Below are 13582 nucleotides of genomic sequence, written 5' to 3' on the forward strand. Positions count from 1 at the left end.
GGATTCATGTTTGAATCCATACTGCATCCCAAATGGCACCCTATTCCCTATATAGTGGACTACTTTTGATCAGGGCCCATAAGGCTCTGGTCAAAAGTAGTGCACTACGTTTAGGACACAAACATTTAGGACACAAACCGTGGACCCTTTTTTTTTTATTTTTTTATTTCCTTTGACACAACCCAGACAAAACAAGCAGAGGCCAAGACAGCAAGAAGAAAAGAGAGCTGGAGGGCAAACATTTCAACACTTGCTTCATTTTGTGATGTGTGTTTACTGTTGTCGATCCCTTTGAAATTAAGCCAAATGATTGCCCCTCTTAACCTGCTGTTGGATTTAGGGAACATGTCTGTTTCCATTTTGTTCTTCAAATGAGAGTCTCTCCCAGTTGAAACATGTCCGTTTCACTTTTATCTGCAAGCCGTCCTCTTGACAAGTAAAAGGCGTGTTGAAAATGAACGTGGAGTCGATGCAGGGCCTTGGTGCCACATGGCATGTGTTATAATTGACACCCCCAGGCAGCTAGCTGTAGTCTTAGAAAAGTATGGGCTATTTCGGGGCCCCGGCAGACAAAGCTGATCTGTCTGGTGTCTGTGAGTGTTTGTGTGCTTGTGGTTGTGTGTAAACCTTCTCTGAATGTACATATCTGGAGCATGTGTGTTCCTGTACACTGTGTGTGTGCGAGCATGTATGTCCTACTGCTCTGCATGTGTGCGTGTCAGTCCTCTGTGTGTGTGTGTCCTCTATGTGTCTATGTGTGTGTGTGTGTGTGTGTCTAAGTAAGGAGTGGTGAGGCAGGGATAATATGGAGGTGTGAGTAAACTGTTAGAGACAGGCATTCCGGGGCTATAGCTAGCTGCTGCACCAAAGACTGCACAGCGAGCTGCAGACGCCCTGAGGCATGGCTGTGGAGAGAGAGAGTGGTGACACAATCAATGACACATCGACGTCCTGGAATGATGCCAAGATCACACTGCAGTCAGCAGCTGCTGCTACTCTATTTCCTGTTTTGCGCCCTCCCGGTTGAAGTTTCCCCCTAGGTACAGGTCTAGGATCAGCTTCCACTCCCCAACCCTATCCTTAACCATTACAGGGGGAAATGCAACACTGACCCAAGATCAGCATATATGGGCAACTGCTCCAGGCGAAAAAGACCCGTGCTCTTTTGCTTTGCTTTTGTCTGGCTTACAGGGGACACTGAAGCTTCTAGCTTTTATCTTATCGACACACTATCAGCTGATTCCAATATGGCTGCAAACACTGAGTAATGTCTATCCGTGGTTTGCTTTTTCTCCGCTTTCTTCTCCCTTTCTCTTGTTTAAATCAGTTTTAGCTGTCGCCTTCATTTTTCCTCCCTCGTCTCTTGCTTTCTTTTATCGCTCTCTCTCTCTCCCTTCATCTCTGCTCTCACAACTTGCTCCAGTTTTGTGATTGGATGGCGTTCCAACATCTGAGAGAAAAACATTCTGAGGCGTGGAGGCTGTGTCGTTTTTCATGTGGGGGAGAAAAAAAAAGAGAATTTCACAGCCTCGATTCACTGCAATATCAGCGAGAGAGAGGGAGAAAAAGAGTCAGAGAGAGAGAGAGAAAGGGAGGGGGAGAGAGGGAGAGGATTTTGCAATGATTTCATCCATCATGTGAATCGTGGCCAACAAAGGATCCTGGCACCCCTTGACATCACTGTCTAAAAATAGACGTCGCCGTGGCAGCGCTGCAGGACATTAATCATGCAGTAGAAGAAGAAGAACAAGAGGTAGTGGAGGAATGAGCCCTCCCAGCTCCCGCTTCCATCTTAATTAGGTTCCTCCAGCTCCAGAGAAGAAGAGAGGAGGATAAACGGAGAGGTTGGAGGGGTTGGATGACAGAGGGATGAAAAAAGCAATTGACTAAGTTGGAAGCCACATATTAAAGGATCCAAATGATCCAATCGTCAAGAGATGGACGCTTCTTGGCACTGATGGTGGCGCAAAATGGCTTCCTCTCAACTCTCCTGTTGGCGAGAGCTCGTGTTTAGAGCATCACGTTATCCCATTTGATAAGAGAAACAGAAAAGCTATGATACCGTCTGGGGCTGATACGGAACTATGACCCTCAAGACGAGGTCATGGAGAGATAGGTGGCTTTGCACTTTGCCCTACTCTGTTTCTCAACCAATCACTAGATATTAGGTTAATGGACCCTACAATGTCGTATTGCTTATACTGTTACAAGTTTGAAAACAGAGGACTTTTCATTCTGGTCATTACAATTCAAGGTCCTCAATAAACTTCTGTGACGTTCATCTTTGTCCCCTGGAACCTAATAGGTAACACACTGCTGGAATCAGAGTAGGAATAACCACACCACTGATATGAACTGCATGACTCCAATGAAAATAGCACAATCTATAAATCCCTGTTTTCCATTCTTTTTTTAAAAGAGGAGAGAAAAAAACAAGAGAAACTGTGTCCTTGTTTTCCGAACAGTGGTGACCTGATTTCGCCCAGCCTGTCTGGCAGTGGTGACCATTATCCCAGCGCCCTAATCAGCTGACTCTGGATCAGATGGACAGGGATGAGGGAATCTCTTCCACACCATCCCGCCATGGCCGGGATACACAGGTCATAGGTAATCTGGATTTGTTGTGTTGTCCGTCCCTCTTTCTGGCTAAACCACTTGTTACTATAGGTCTTACACAACGATTCTGGATCGCAGCCGATTCATAATGCTGCTCCGACCATATGCCACCTACTCATCCCAGTGCAGCCAAAGTAGTATCACTCCAAGTGCTATGATTGCAGTCACATTCATTTCACTGAGTACATCATGTAAGAACGGATGAATCACGTGGCATAAAGGGTTGGAAGATTGACAAAATGTGCTTCACTGAATACTGAACCACGTACTACAGAATGGAACTGTCTCTACTTTCTATGTACTGAGGAGGTTAATTGAACCCTCTCACGTGTGTGTTCCACAATGTACTGACCTCGCACAATAAACAAATACGAGAACATCCTTTGTCTCTGCGACGATCCATTCCACTCACACTCATCATCCCCAGTGTACATTGCCCAACGTTGAACGTTGTAATTTCATAGATAACATTTGTATTCCTGTACTTTGCCAACTTGCATGGACAAAGGTTAATAGTTTCCAATAGAAATAATCCGGAATAGAAATAAGTCCAATGGCCAGAGAGCTTTCTCTGCCCCTTCAATAATGTGGCAGATTTAGACCACAGAAAAACCAAAATAGCCCCCCCCCCCCCCCCCCAAAAAAAAAAAAAAACTGTATACTCACAAACAACTATTGAAATCACTGAATCATTGGCTCAAACTAAAAAAAAAGGCGGGGTGGATTTCAAAGGCCTACTTTGGCTTGACAACTAAAGGTTGTGCAACACTCGTCAAAAGGCCAACAAGGCTGTAACACGTTTACCAAAGGAGGTTCGGGGGAGGAAGTGGGCTCTCCTTTCTTAAAGGGCACGAGCCATCCGTGTGCCATGTTGTGTAAGGATATTTAACTACAAAGCAATTAATTTCACAGATCTGAGTGAGATAATACATGCCCCCCCCCCCCCCCCCCCATCAGGAGCAAAACCCATGTGGCGCATGTAGCGTCAAAGCCGCTCTATATTTAAAGCTTTTTCAAAGCCGAACACAACATAGGATGTGGATGTGAAACATCTACTTTAAAGCATCAGAATCTCAGAGATCACACTCCTTGGGGCTGGGATCCCCATTTCAAAGTTGCCAGAGAGCAGAAGATGGAGACAAGGCTTAGCTGAAAACGTCTCTTGGACGAGACTTCACACTCCATCTAAATCCGAGCACCCTCTTTCTTGAAGCAGTATAAGACAAGACGGCCCTCGTCGTCCCTTTAGAAGACGACTAATCAAAGTGGTTATTTGAAAAGCAGAACATCAAGGCCAACATGAAAGCATCCACAAATTAAGAATTTATAGACTTGGAGAAAAAAAACTTGGCTCTGAAATATATTTTTTTAAACATATTGAAAATCATCTATTGGAAAATCATCTCGCAATTTGATTAAATTGTCCTGCTGAAAATATATTTCAATAGAAACTGTAAAAAGTGGTTTCAAATGCGTATTTAGGGTTTCTGTTTAATTTCTTATGTGAGTCCAAATCTCACGTAAATTGGTAACATCAGATACTATAGGCATCTAACTGTTGATAGTCACCTTAATAAAACATTTGGACAATAAAAGTCTGTTCCAGACCAGTCTGCTTCTCTGATATCATTGTCTTGCCTACAAGTCAATGACATATGAGCTATAGCAGAATCAATCTGGTACTTCAATAAAAAAAGGTCTTTATTATTTTTTTTATTTTACTAGGCAAGTCAGTTAAGAACAAATTCTTATTTTCAATGACTGCCTAGGAACAGTGGGTTAACTGCCTGTTCAGGGGTAGAACGACAGATTTGTACCTTGTCAGCTCAGGGATTTGAACTTGCAACCTTTCAGTTACTAGTCCAACGCTCTAACCACTAGGCTACCCTGACCTGAAGAAGGCCGATATTGTGTACTCACTTCAGTTTACCCTTCCTCCTAACCATTGTGAACACTCGCCCAGTAAGCGATTCAAAATTTTCCTGCATCAGTTATGTCATAAATGCCCAATATGGGCCCCACTTAGCGGGTAGCTATTCCCTCCGCATGCAGATTGACGTGGCATATCCACATTGCCTGGTGTTTACTTTTGCCAGAGAGCGGTAACTAGGCAACGGGGCCCACTTTCACGATACACACAAGGTTCACTCTCTGTGTGTCGATCGCTATATTTGGGCTGTCCATAAAACCTATTTTCCAGATAAAGGCTTTGGGAGAGTCAACAGAACACGCGTTCCTTTCTTGGTGTTGGCTGCTGGGTGATTAATGGCGGCAGAACCTTGCCTGTTTTCTGTCTAATTATAGGGAGAGCAGCTGCTGGATTTGACCCTCCCCTCTTTCCCTCTCATCTCCCCCACTCCCCAGCGTTCCCCCACACACCTTTCACATTCTCCGTTTTTTTTTTTTTTTTTTTTACTGGGACAGCAAAGGACCCTGGAATGTGAGCACTGGTATTTTGCCCCCCAGCCAACCCCCACCCAGCCACGCCCCTTTACACCATATAACACACCCGGCAAAGCACAGTGGCCCCCCACAGGATTTCCAAAAGCCCCAGGCGAGATCTTTTAAATCGCTGACGTGGCGGGCGGAGACCCAGACCATTGTGCATGTGCAACATGTTCAGCCACGACCGGCAGCCATTTGTCATGCGGGGCTGTCGGGTGACCTTTTTGAACAAAGTTTGGATTTAGACAACCTCCAGATGAGCCTATGCTATTCTAGTTAGCCTAGGCAGTCGTTTTGACACAGCTATCACTTCTAAAATGCACACGGCAAACACAACCTTAAAAAACCTCGGGGCCTGACATACAAACATGGAAATGTTTGTGGCACTTGTTGTTAGCGATCTGTTGCGTCGTCATGAGGAGATGGTAGAAGCAGCACAGTAAGGGCGCTAAGGTTGAACTGACAGAACGTTGGTCATCCGACGCATCCTTTCATACAAGCCCTGACATTTTCCAGGTCTAAAAATACAGGGTGAATGTTTTAGGGGAGTTTGTGGGAGACGCTCATTTGACCTCCAGAGACAAACATTTGACATGGCAATGGTTCAAAAATAAGTTACTATAAAAGTGTTAAAAGGGAGGATACAGTATGCTGCTCTGTTTGGAATTGCTCCAGATTAACTAGGCCTAATACTGTAGGCTACATGGAATGGTGAACACCCTCAAAGTTATTTTGAAATAGTTTTGTGGAATAGCTTTGGCTTTTAGTTTGATATTACATTTGTGTCATTCAAAACCAAACCGTGGATGTAAAATGCATGCAGTTATATTTCTCCAAAACAGCCACTATTCCCTAGGTTTCATTCAATTGAACGTGGGCCATAGTAGATGTGCTTTTTATTTGTGTTGTTATTGGATCATTCCCTCGGGATCTATGTTGAAAGCTGTGTGGTACAAATCAAAAAGTTTAGGCTTCTGAGGCTATTTTAATACAGAGGTAGGTAACATTCGGTCAACAAACCTGTATTGGAAAGTTCACTTGTTGCAAATTCCACATGGCCAACCTTGTGTGCACGCTCCTTGTGTTTATTATCATACGGTCTAACAACTTCATCTACTGTTTCCTTCACATGAACCGTCATATATTTTGGAGTCAGGAAGAGTAGAGAAGGCAGCTTTTTATTTTATTTGTACCTTTATTTAACTAGGGGAGGGGGGGGGGGGGGGGGGAGTGGCGAAAAAAAGGCTTAAATTCTTTCTGAGTGTGCCCCGTAATTTGGGCAAACCTATTAATCTCGGATGACTGGCTGCTTTTTCGCCCTCGGGTGTCGAGTTTCGGTGGCAGATGAAAAGGAATGAGCTGGCTCGGCTGGAATTCGAAGCAGAGCTGAGCGCCAGCCAGCGTTGCAGACGAGCTGGCATCAATGTAACAGAAAGCCCAGGTCAGGTACAAACCATCTGCTCTTCTCCCTAGACATCCAACGAACCAACGTTGATCCGCACAAAATGGAACCTGACAAATCGGCTGCGGCCAAGTCTATGTAGGTCTACTGTGAAATAGCTACAGTGCACATTGGGTGAATCATTGCATCAGTCATTTTATTACATAAGCCTAAAGGGCTCGCCACAACATTGGGCAGAAAGAGAGAATGTACAAAATAAGTGCAAATAATGTTTTGGAATGTAAACCTACTCATTATCGGTGAATGAAGGGTTTCCGTTTACTGACCAATACAATGTTATTCTACAAAAACAGTGGGCTAATGTTTGATTTATGTTGAATTTGCTAAGTCTCTTAAAAAGTACATGAATTGAAAGTAGAGCTGCAACGTGGGGGCTTGTAGGGCTACATCTAGGCCCATTTCCTTCCAAAACAGAGCTTGCTAGAATGTAGTCTATAAAACCCAGAAATTAGTTTACCTGTGGTTCATTCAGCCATCCCTATGGAGAAAGAATAGGGTTTTGGGATAAACGCAGAAAATAAAGGGCTGAGGTTAGCACAGACTTAAGAGATCTTATACATTTTGTTCTATGAGATATCAGTCATTTAACTTGACCTTTATGAAAGAAAATGTATAACATACAGTGCCTTGCGAAAGTATTCGGCCCCCTTGAACTTTGCGACCTTTTGCCACATTTCAGGCTTCAAACATAAAGATATAAAACTGTATGTTTTTGTGAAGAATCAACAACAAGTGGGACACAATCATGAAGTGGAACGACATTTATTGGATATTTCAAACTTTTTTAACAAATCAAAAACGGAAAAATTGGGCGTGCAAAATTATTCAGCCCCTTTAAGTTAATACTTTGTAGCGCCACCTTTTGCTGCGATTACAGCTGTAAGTCGCTTGGGGTATGTCTCTATCAGTTTTGCACATCGAGAGACTGACATTTTTTCCCATTCCTCCTTGCAAAACAGCTCGAGCTCAGTGAGGTTGGATGGAGAGCATTTGTGAACAGCAATTTTCAGTTCTTTCCACAGATTCTCGATTGGATTCAGGTCTGGACTTTGACTTGGCCATTCTAACACCTGGATATGTTTATTTTTGAACCATTCCATTGTAGATTTTGCTTTATGTTTTGGATCATTGTCTTGTTGGAAGACAAATCTCCATCCCAGTCTCAGGTCTTTTGCAGACTCCATCAGGTTTTCTTCCAGAATGGTCCTGTATTTGGCTCCATCCATCCTTCCCATCAATTTTAACCATCTTCCCTGTCCCTGCTGAAGAAAAGCAGGCCCAAACCATGATGCTGCCACCACCATGTTTGACAGTGGGGATGATGTGTTCAGCTGTGTTGCTTTTACGCCAAACATAACGTTTTGCATTGTTGCCAAAAAGTTCCATTTTGGTTTCATCTGACCAGAGCACCTTCTTCCACATGTTTGGTGTGTCTCCCAGGTGGCTTGTGGCAAACTTTAAACAACACTTTTTATGGATATCTTTAAGAAATGGCTTTCTTCTTGCCACTCTTCCATAAAGGCCAGATTTGTGCAATATACGACTGATTGTTGTCCTATGGACAGAGTCTCCCACCTCAGCTGTAGATCTCTGCAGTTCATCCAGAGTGATCATGGGCCTCTTGGCTGCATCTTTGATCAGTCTTCTCCTTGGATGAGCTGAAAGTTTAGAGGGACGGCCAGGTCTTGGTAGATTTGCAGTGGTCTGATACTCCTTCCATTTCAAAATTATCGCTTGCACAGTGCTCCTTGGGCTGTTTAAAGCTTGGGAAATATTTTTGTATCAAAATCCGGCTTTAAACTTCTTCACAACAGTATCTCGGACCTGCCTGGTGTGTTCCTTGTTCTTCATGATGCTCTCTGCGCTTTTAACGGACCTCTGAGACTATCACAGTGCAGGTGCATTTATACGGAGACTTGATTACACACAGGTGGATTGTATTTATCATCATTAGTCATTTAGGTCAACATTGGATCATTCAGAGATCCTCACTGAACTTCTGGAGAGAGTTTGCTGCACTGAAAGTAAAGGGGCTGAATAATTTTGCACGCCCAATTTTTCAGTTTTTGATTTGTTAAAAAAGTTTGAAATATCCAATAAATGTCGTTCCACTTCATGATTGTGTCCCACTTGTTGTTGATTCTTCACAAAAAAACAGTTTTATATCTTTATGTTTGAAGCCTGAAATGTGGCAAAAGGTCGCAAAGTTTAAGGGGGCCGAATATTTTCGCAAGGCACTGTACATGCTTCAAAAATCACAAAGTGAAGTTAGCTGATTAAGATCATCCCATAGAACAAAACATATAAGATCTCCTAATCCTGTGTTTACCACAAACCTTATTTTCGGCATTTATCCAAAAACATTTCCCCAATGGCTCTGTCCAACAAACCATGGCAGAGTTGGTGCCTATAAAAGGATGGCATTACTATTGCTCTCTATACCAACCTTGGACCGTGTTGTCATCAAACTGGGTCAGTAAAGGGTTAAGTCTGGATTTGGCCACTCCCCTGAATGGTGGGTGAATGCAAGGCGAGGCTCAGGCGCAGAAAAACACAAGCCTCCCATTCATCTCGTCACCGTGTGATCAACCTTGAACAGTGGAAGGCGTGTTATTGCACCGGAGGTCCCGAGCAGGCAGCAGCAGAGACGAGAGGGAGGGGAGGCGGGGGGGGATGGTGACTCAGGAATTCCACTGAGGCGTGCACATGACCAAGCATCTCTTTTATGCCCTCTTTTGTGGAGGATGATATTCTTGAGGACTACAATGCAGCCATTGACTCAACGGGGTTCTGATGGCGAATCATGTCAAACGCCCGTGTGTGTTTTGTTCATGTGTGCACTGTAGCCTATAGAGAGAATGACTGTACATTCATTTTCAGATAGTTGCCAATAAACAATTAATCCAGAGGGGAAATGAACAAAAATAGGCATCTGCAATTAATGCATTGTTTGTCGTTTATGCCGTTGGGTTTACTAGGGAGATATCTAGGTTATCGCCGAATTAAATATGTATGCAGTCAGCATTGGCTACGGCTTGCAGATAAGAGATTATCTCCAAAACAGGTTTACCTGGCTGGAATAGAAGAATCCCTCTCACACAGTGCACACTACATGTTTGCTTTTACAGTAGCCTCGACAAATGTATTCAAACTATTTCTCCGGGGCAACAAAAATATAAATCACATTCATACTTCTTGACAAGCATGCAGCGTTGAGTTAGGTGGAAAAAGCCAATGGAGCCAATCAAAAGACTGAGCTCACAAGTAGTCACACGACACAATCATTCAGGACTTCACATCTTCACTGTTTGGTTTGTGTTAGGGTGTGGATGCAATGTGTCAATGGCGATGCCCCTGGGGGCGAAGTGACAAGAGAAGAGATTTGAACGAGATTTAACGGAATATTGTGTAGATCTTATTGATCTGCATGACTTCTGTATATTTTAGCGCCATTGCTAGCCTAACTACCTTTGAGCATGAAACGAAACAGCTCGCACAAATGAAAAAACGGACTTACCAAGAGATGTACATTAGAGGCTGTTTCAATTGTGCAGAATCACTCTAAAAATCAACATCCCCAATAAACAGTGATGTGGAATAACCTTAGTGAACTGATTAAATTAACATTTAAAGTCATTTTGGGTTAACTGTACCTGAACTTATAGCATGAGAAACTAAGAATACTTTTGTCTTCACCAGCAATAGGAGACATGCAGTAGATTTGACTAACTTAGTGGTCATTATGTACAATGGCCTCAGTTGCTGTAAGCAAAGCAATCACGAATATTAAAACCATCTGAGGAAATTTTTATGCTGGCATATTCAACTGTATGTTTACTGCTGTATGGAAAACCTCCTCACTGCCCCCCCCCCACACACACACACATCTCCCTGGGTCCCATTTTGTTCATGTCAAAGGTATTGCATCACTGCCCATGAGTGATTCATAATTGGGACATGACTCCCTCTCCCTATAGCTTCACTCATTACTGATTGCAGGGAAATAAGCAAACCAGACACTAGTTATTATTACAAGGTCAGAAATTGTATTTGGCAAGTTTTTTTTAAACAAGTGCATACAAGTACAGCTAGAAGCAATTCAGTTTGCCAAGTGCTCGTAGAGTCATATTAGTTAGTCACATTCTATGTTTAACAGGGACTGCCACCAGAACTAAAAAGTACATCGATAGGACATCGAAAAAAAGAGGGAAGAGGAAAGTAGTCTGTTATGATGAGTACATACCTTTATCTTCAAAAAAAAAATTATAGAAACACAATGTATTGAAAAACAAAATAATAAAAAAAAAAATTATACAGCCATGTTTACGAAGTATACAACTTCCCTTGTGTCCAATATGTACATGTCCATCAGTTTCTCTTGGATGGTATGCATGGTACGAGGATTTATATTCATTTGTAATGGTGTACATGTTGGTTGTTTGTTGTGGTAGTTAAAAAAAAAAAAAAAAAAGCTGGTAAAAATCAAGGGTCTCTCTCCTTTTTTACTTTCACGTCCCCTGCCAAGATGGTGGCTATTTCACCCTGCATGAAGGCCCATGGTACATTGGAGCCCACCAGTGGGCATTTCTCCCCGCTGGGGCAGTACACCTCTCCCGTGGCTCCCTGCTGTTTGATACTCTCCCGAGAGCAAGGGAAGCAGAACTTGTGTGAGGGCACCGATGGGCACTGGACAAAGTGCGTGTCCTCCAGCCTCTCGTGGCACAGTGTGCAGCACAGTGGCACGCTGCCCGGCACCGACGAGTCTGGAATGCTCTGCGGCAGCGCCCCGTGAGGGTCCATGCCCTGCGAGTGGGCCGTGGCCACCACCTCCCTCTGGGTCAGCCGCCGCTGGCCTGCAGAGGACGGGGACAGTGGGCTCCCGCTGTTGCGCCGACCCGCTGCCGTGGTGGAGTGCACCTGGTTGGCATCCTTGGGCGAGCCAGTGTTGCCGGCATTGTCGGCGGCGAGGATGAGTGCTGCCATGGGCGACTGGCCGTTCTGTGCCGTGGCCGCCTCCGGTGGGGTGGTGCGACTGTGGGGGGAGATGGTGGAGGGTGGAGCGGCAGAGAAGCCTGGCAGGGAGGCCGGGGGCATCTTGAGGACCTCTGAGGGAGACGGCAACCACGGCTGGCCCTCGCCGCCGTTCATCTTGGGGGCGGAGCCCTCGCCATCCGGCTCAGGGGAGGCTTTCCTCTTCAAGCTCCGTGGGTGCTTCCCTCGGTCTGTTGGAAAAGGGGGGTGGAAAGAGGAGTTAAGGGTTAACCAACACTCCAACCACCACAGCAGCAGGAAATGTGCATGCACTGTAAATTAATTAAAATAAAACGGAGGAATTTATGTTGTTTAATTTGTAAACCAAAACGTGCAGAGGAAAAACAAGTGGTGTATGTTGTTGGGGATCAGACTAGAGGAAATGTAAACATGAATAAACAAACATTCTGCTGAAAACCCACGTCAACACAGTGGCAAAGTAGCTGTCTAAGAGAACACTGCCAGTTCCTTGTTTTAGTCTTCTAAATTAATGCATTCATGTGTGAAAAAATCCACAATCCTACCTGGTTTTGAAGAAGTTGCACTTGACTCATATCCCATAACGCGCTGCATCGCCGCATGGTCTTTCTTGAACCTGCTGTCGAATGTGTGGAGAGCCATCAAATCCCTCACTGTTTTGCCTTTGCCCATCCACTCCTCCGCCCGCTTGTGGCTCTCCGACATGTCCGACATGCTATCCGGTCTATGCTTGTCTTTCATATCCTCCCCGCGCTTGCCGTGGTCGCCTTGACCAGGAACATTCAATGCGCCCGGCATACCCATTTGAGCGGGCCGACCATTGAGTGCGTGTACTGGACCCATGTTTCCGTTTACTAAAGGCACCAAATTGGGAGGAACCGTGCTAGTCCTGCGCGGGTTGGGGCTCTGGCGGTTCAGCTCCGGCGGGTCGTCGGGTTTTGGAAATCCATTTGGCACAGGGATGCCGTTAACTTGCCTCCCCGGTTGGTACTCCGGTCCCAACCTTGGCGGTCGGTCAGAGAGGGGATAGCGATCCAGAGGCTGAGGCGGACGCGAGCCGGGGTCTCCAGCCGAATGGTTGTGGGACTGAATTTCCTTCCCCGAGTGCTGAGGTTTGCCTGGCCCGGGAGATCTCCCGTCCTGGAAGCCATGAGCCCTCTTCAACTGTCGGGCAGTCTCAATTACAAACTCAATCCGGTCGGCTCCCTCGTAATTGACACATCCCCTGCAAACAGGTTCGGTAAAATCCCAGATCATCGCCCATGGCATGCGGGGCAAATCACACAAATAACACGACTGCCTCCTCGAAGCAGCTACAGCCGCGGACGACATAGTTTACGTGAAAAGTGGATACCAAATTCTCCAAATCTCCCTGGGATTCGTTTGATTCTGTAGGAAAAAAAAGGAATCGCGAATAATTGTGTATTTTCCCTCTAGCCAAACAGCCTTAAAACAGCCAAGTTACATTGAGAAGTTCATTGCAGTTGTGTACTTTACTACGGCGCGCCTCAATCTATCTCGCACTACAACTCACAGCTCAAGCTCAATGTAGGGCGGTGACGTCACCGACGACACACCACAAGTGCTTCCAGCAGCTCCAATTCTATTTACTTGATTCTTAGACAGCCCCTCCAGCTCATGCTCACATTTTCTCTCTTTATCTGTAGGCCCTACCACTTGTGCAATTAGTTAAACTGCCTGCAAGCCCTGAAGATAAACTGGTTGGACGCAGTTGAGCCCTGCTGCTAAAATTATTTATTTCACGTCAAGGTTAATTGTATCAAAACTGTTGATGATAGGCTTCTGCTTACTGAGAATAGATATCCAATGAATTCGAAGCAACATCTACAATTATTGCGGCTCCTAAATTGTCTCACGAATGTATAATGCCTTTGCGTGCAACTCAACAAGTGGCGTTACCTATCTTGCTCTTTTAGGTAGCTAGGCTATGCATGCGCTCCCGGACTGGCACTAGAGCCCTATTTAGCAAATCCTCATTCCAGTCACACTGCCAGCACCACGTCACGAGGCGGATAGCTTTCACCCAAC

At 44.9% G+C, this 13582-nt stretch overlaps 1 protein-coding gene across 1 annotated transcript; it reads right to left on the reverse strand.

Annotated features, from left to right (window-relative positions):
* Positions 1-10546: 10546 nt before the first annotated feature.
* On the reverse strand, positions 10547-13138 carry LOC110486036 (interferon regulatory factor 2-binding protein 2-B). The gene is made up of 2 exons (XM_021557347.3): positions 12079-13138; positions 10547-11745 (listed from the first exon to the last, which is right to left on the reverse strand). Exons 1-2 carry the CDS (start codon positions 12863-12865, stop codon positions 11006-11008), a joined length of 1527 nt encoding a protein of 508 aa, XP_021413022.1. The 5' UTR covers positions 12866-13138; the 3' UTR covers positions 10547-11005.
* Between the last annotated feature and the right edge of the window lie 444 nt (positions 13139-13582).

The sequence above is a fragment of the Oncorhynchus mykiss genome, chromosome 13, assembly GCF_057628025.1.
Source record: "Oncorhynchus mykiss isolate SJ-2025 chromosome 13, ASM5762802v1, whole genome shotgun sequence".
Classification (NCBI taxonomy): Eukaryota; Metazoa; Chordata; class Actinopteri; order Salmoniformes; family Salmonidae; genus Oncorhynchus; species Oncorhynchus mykiss.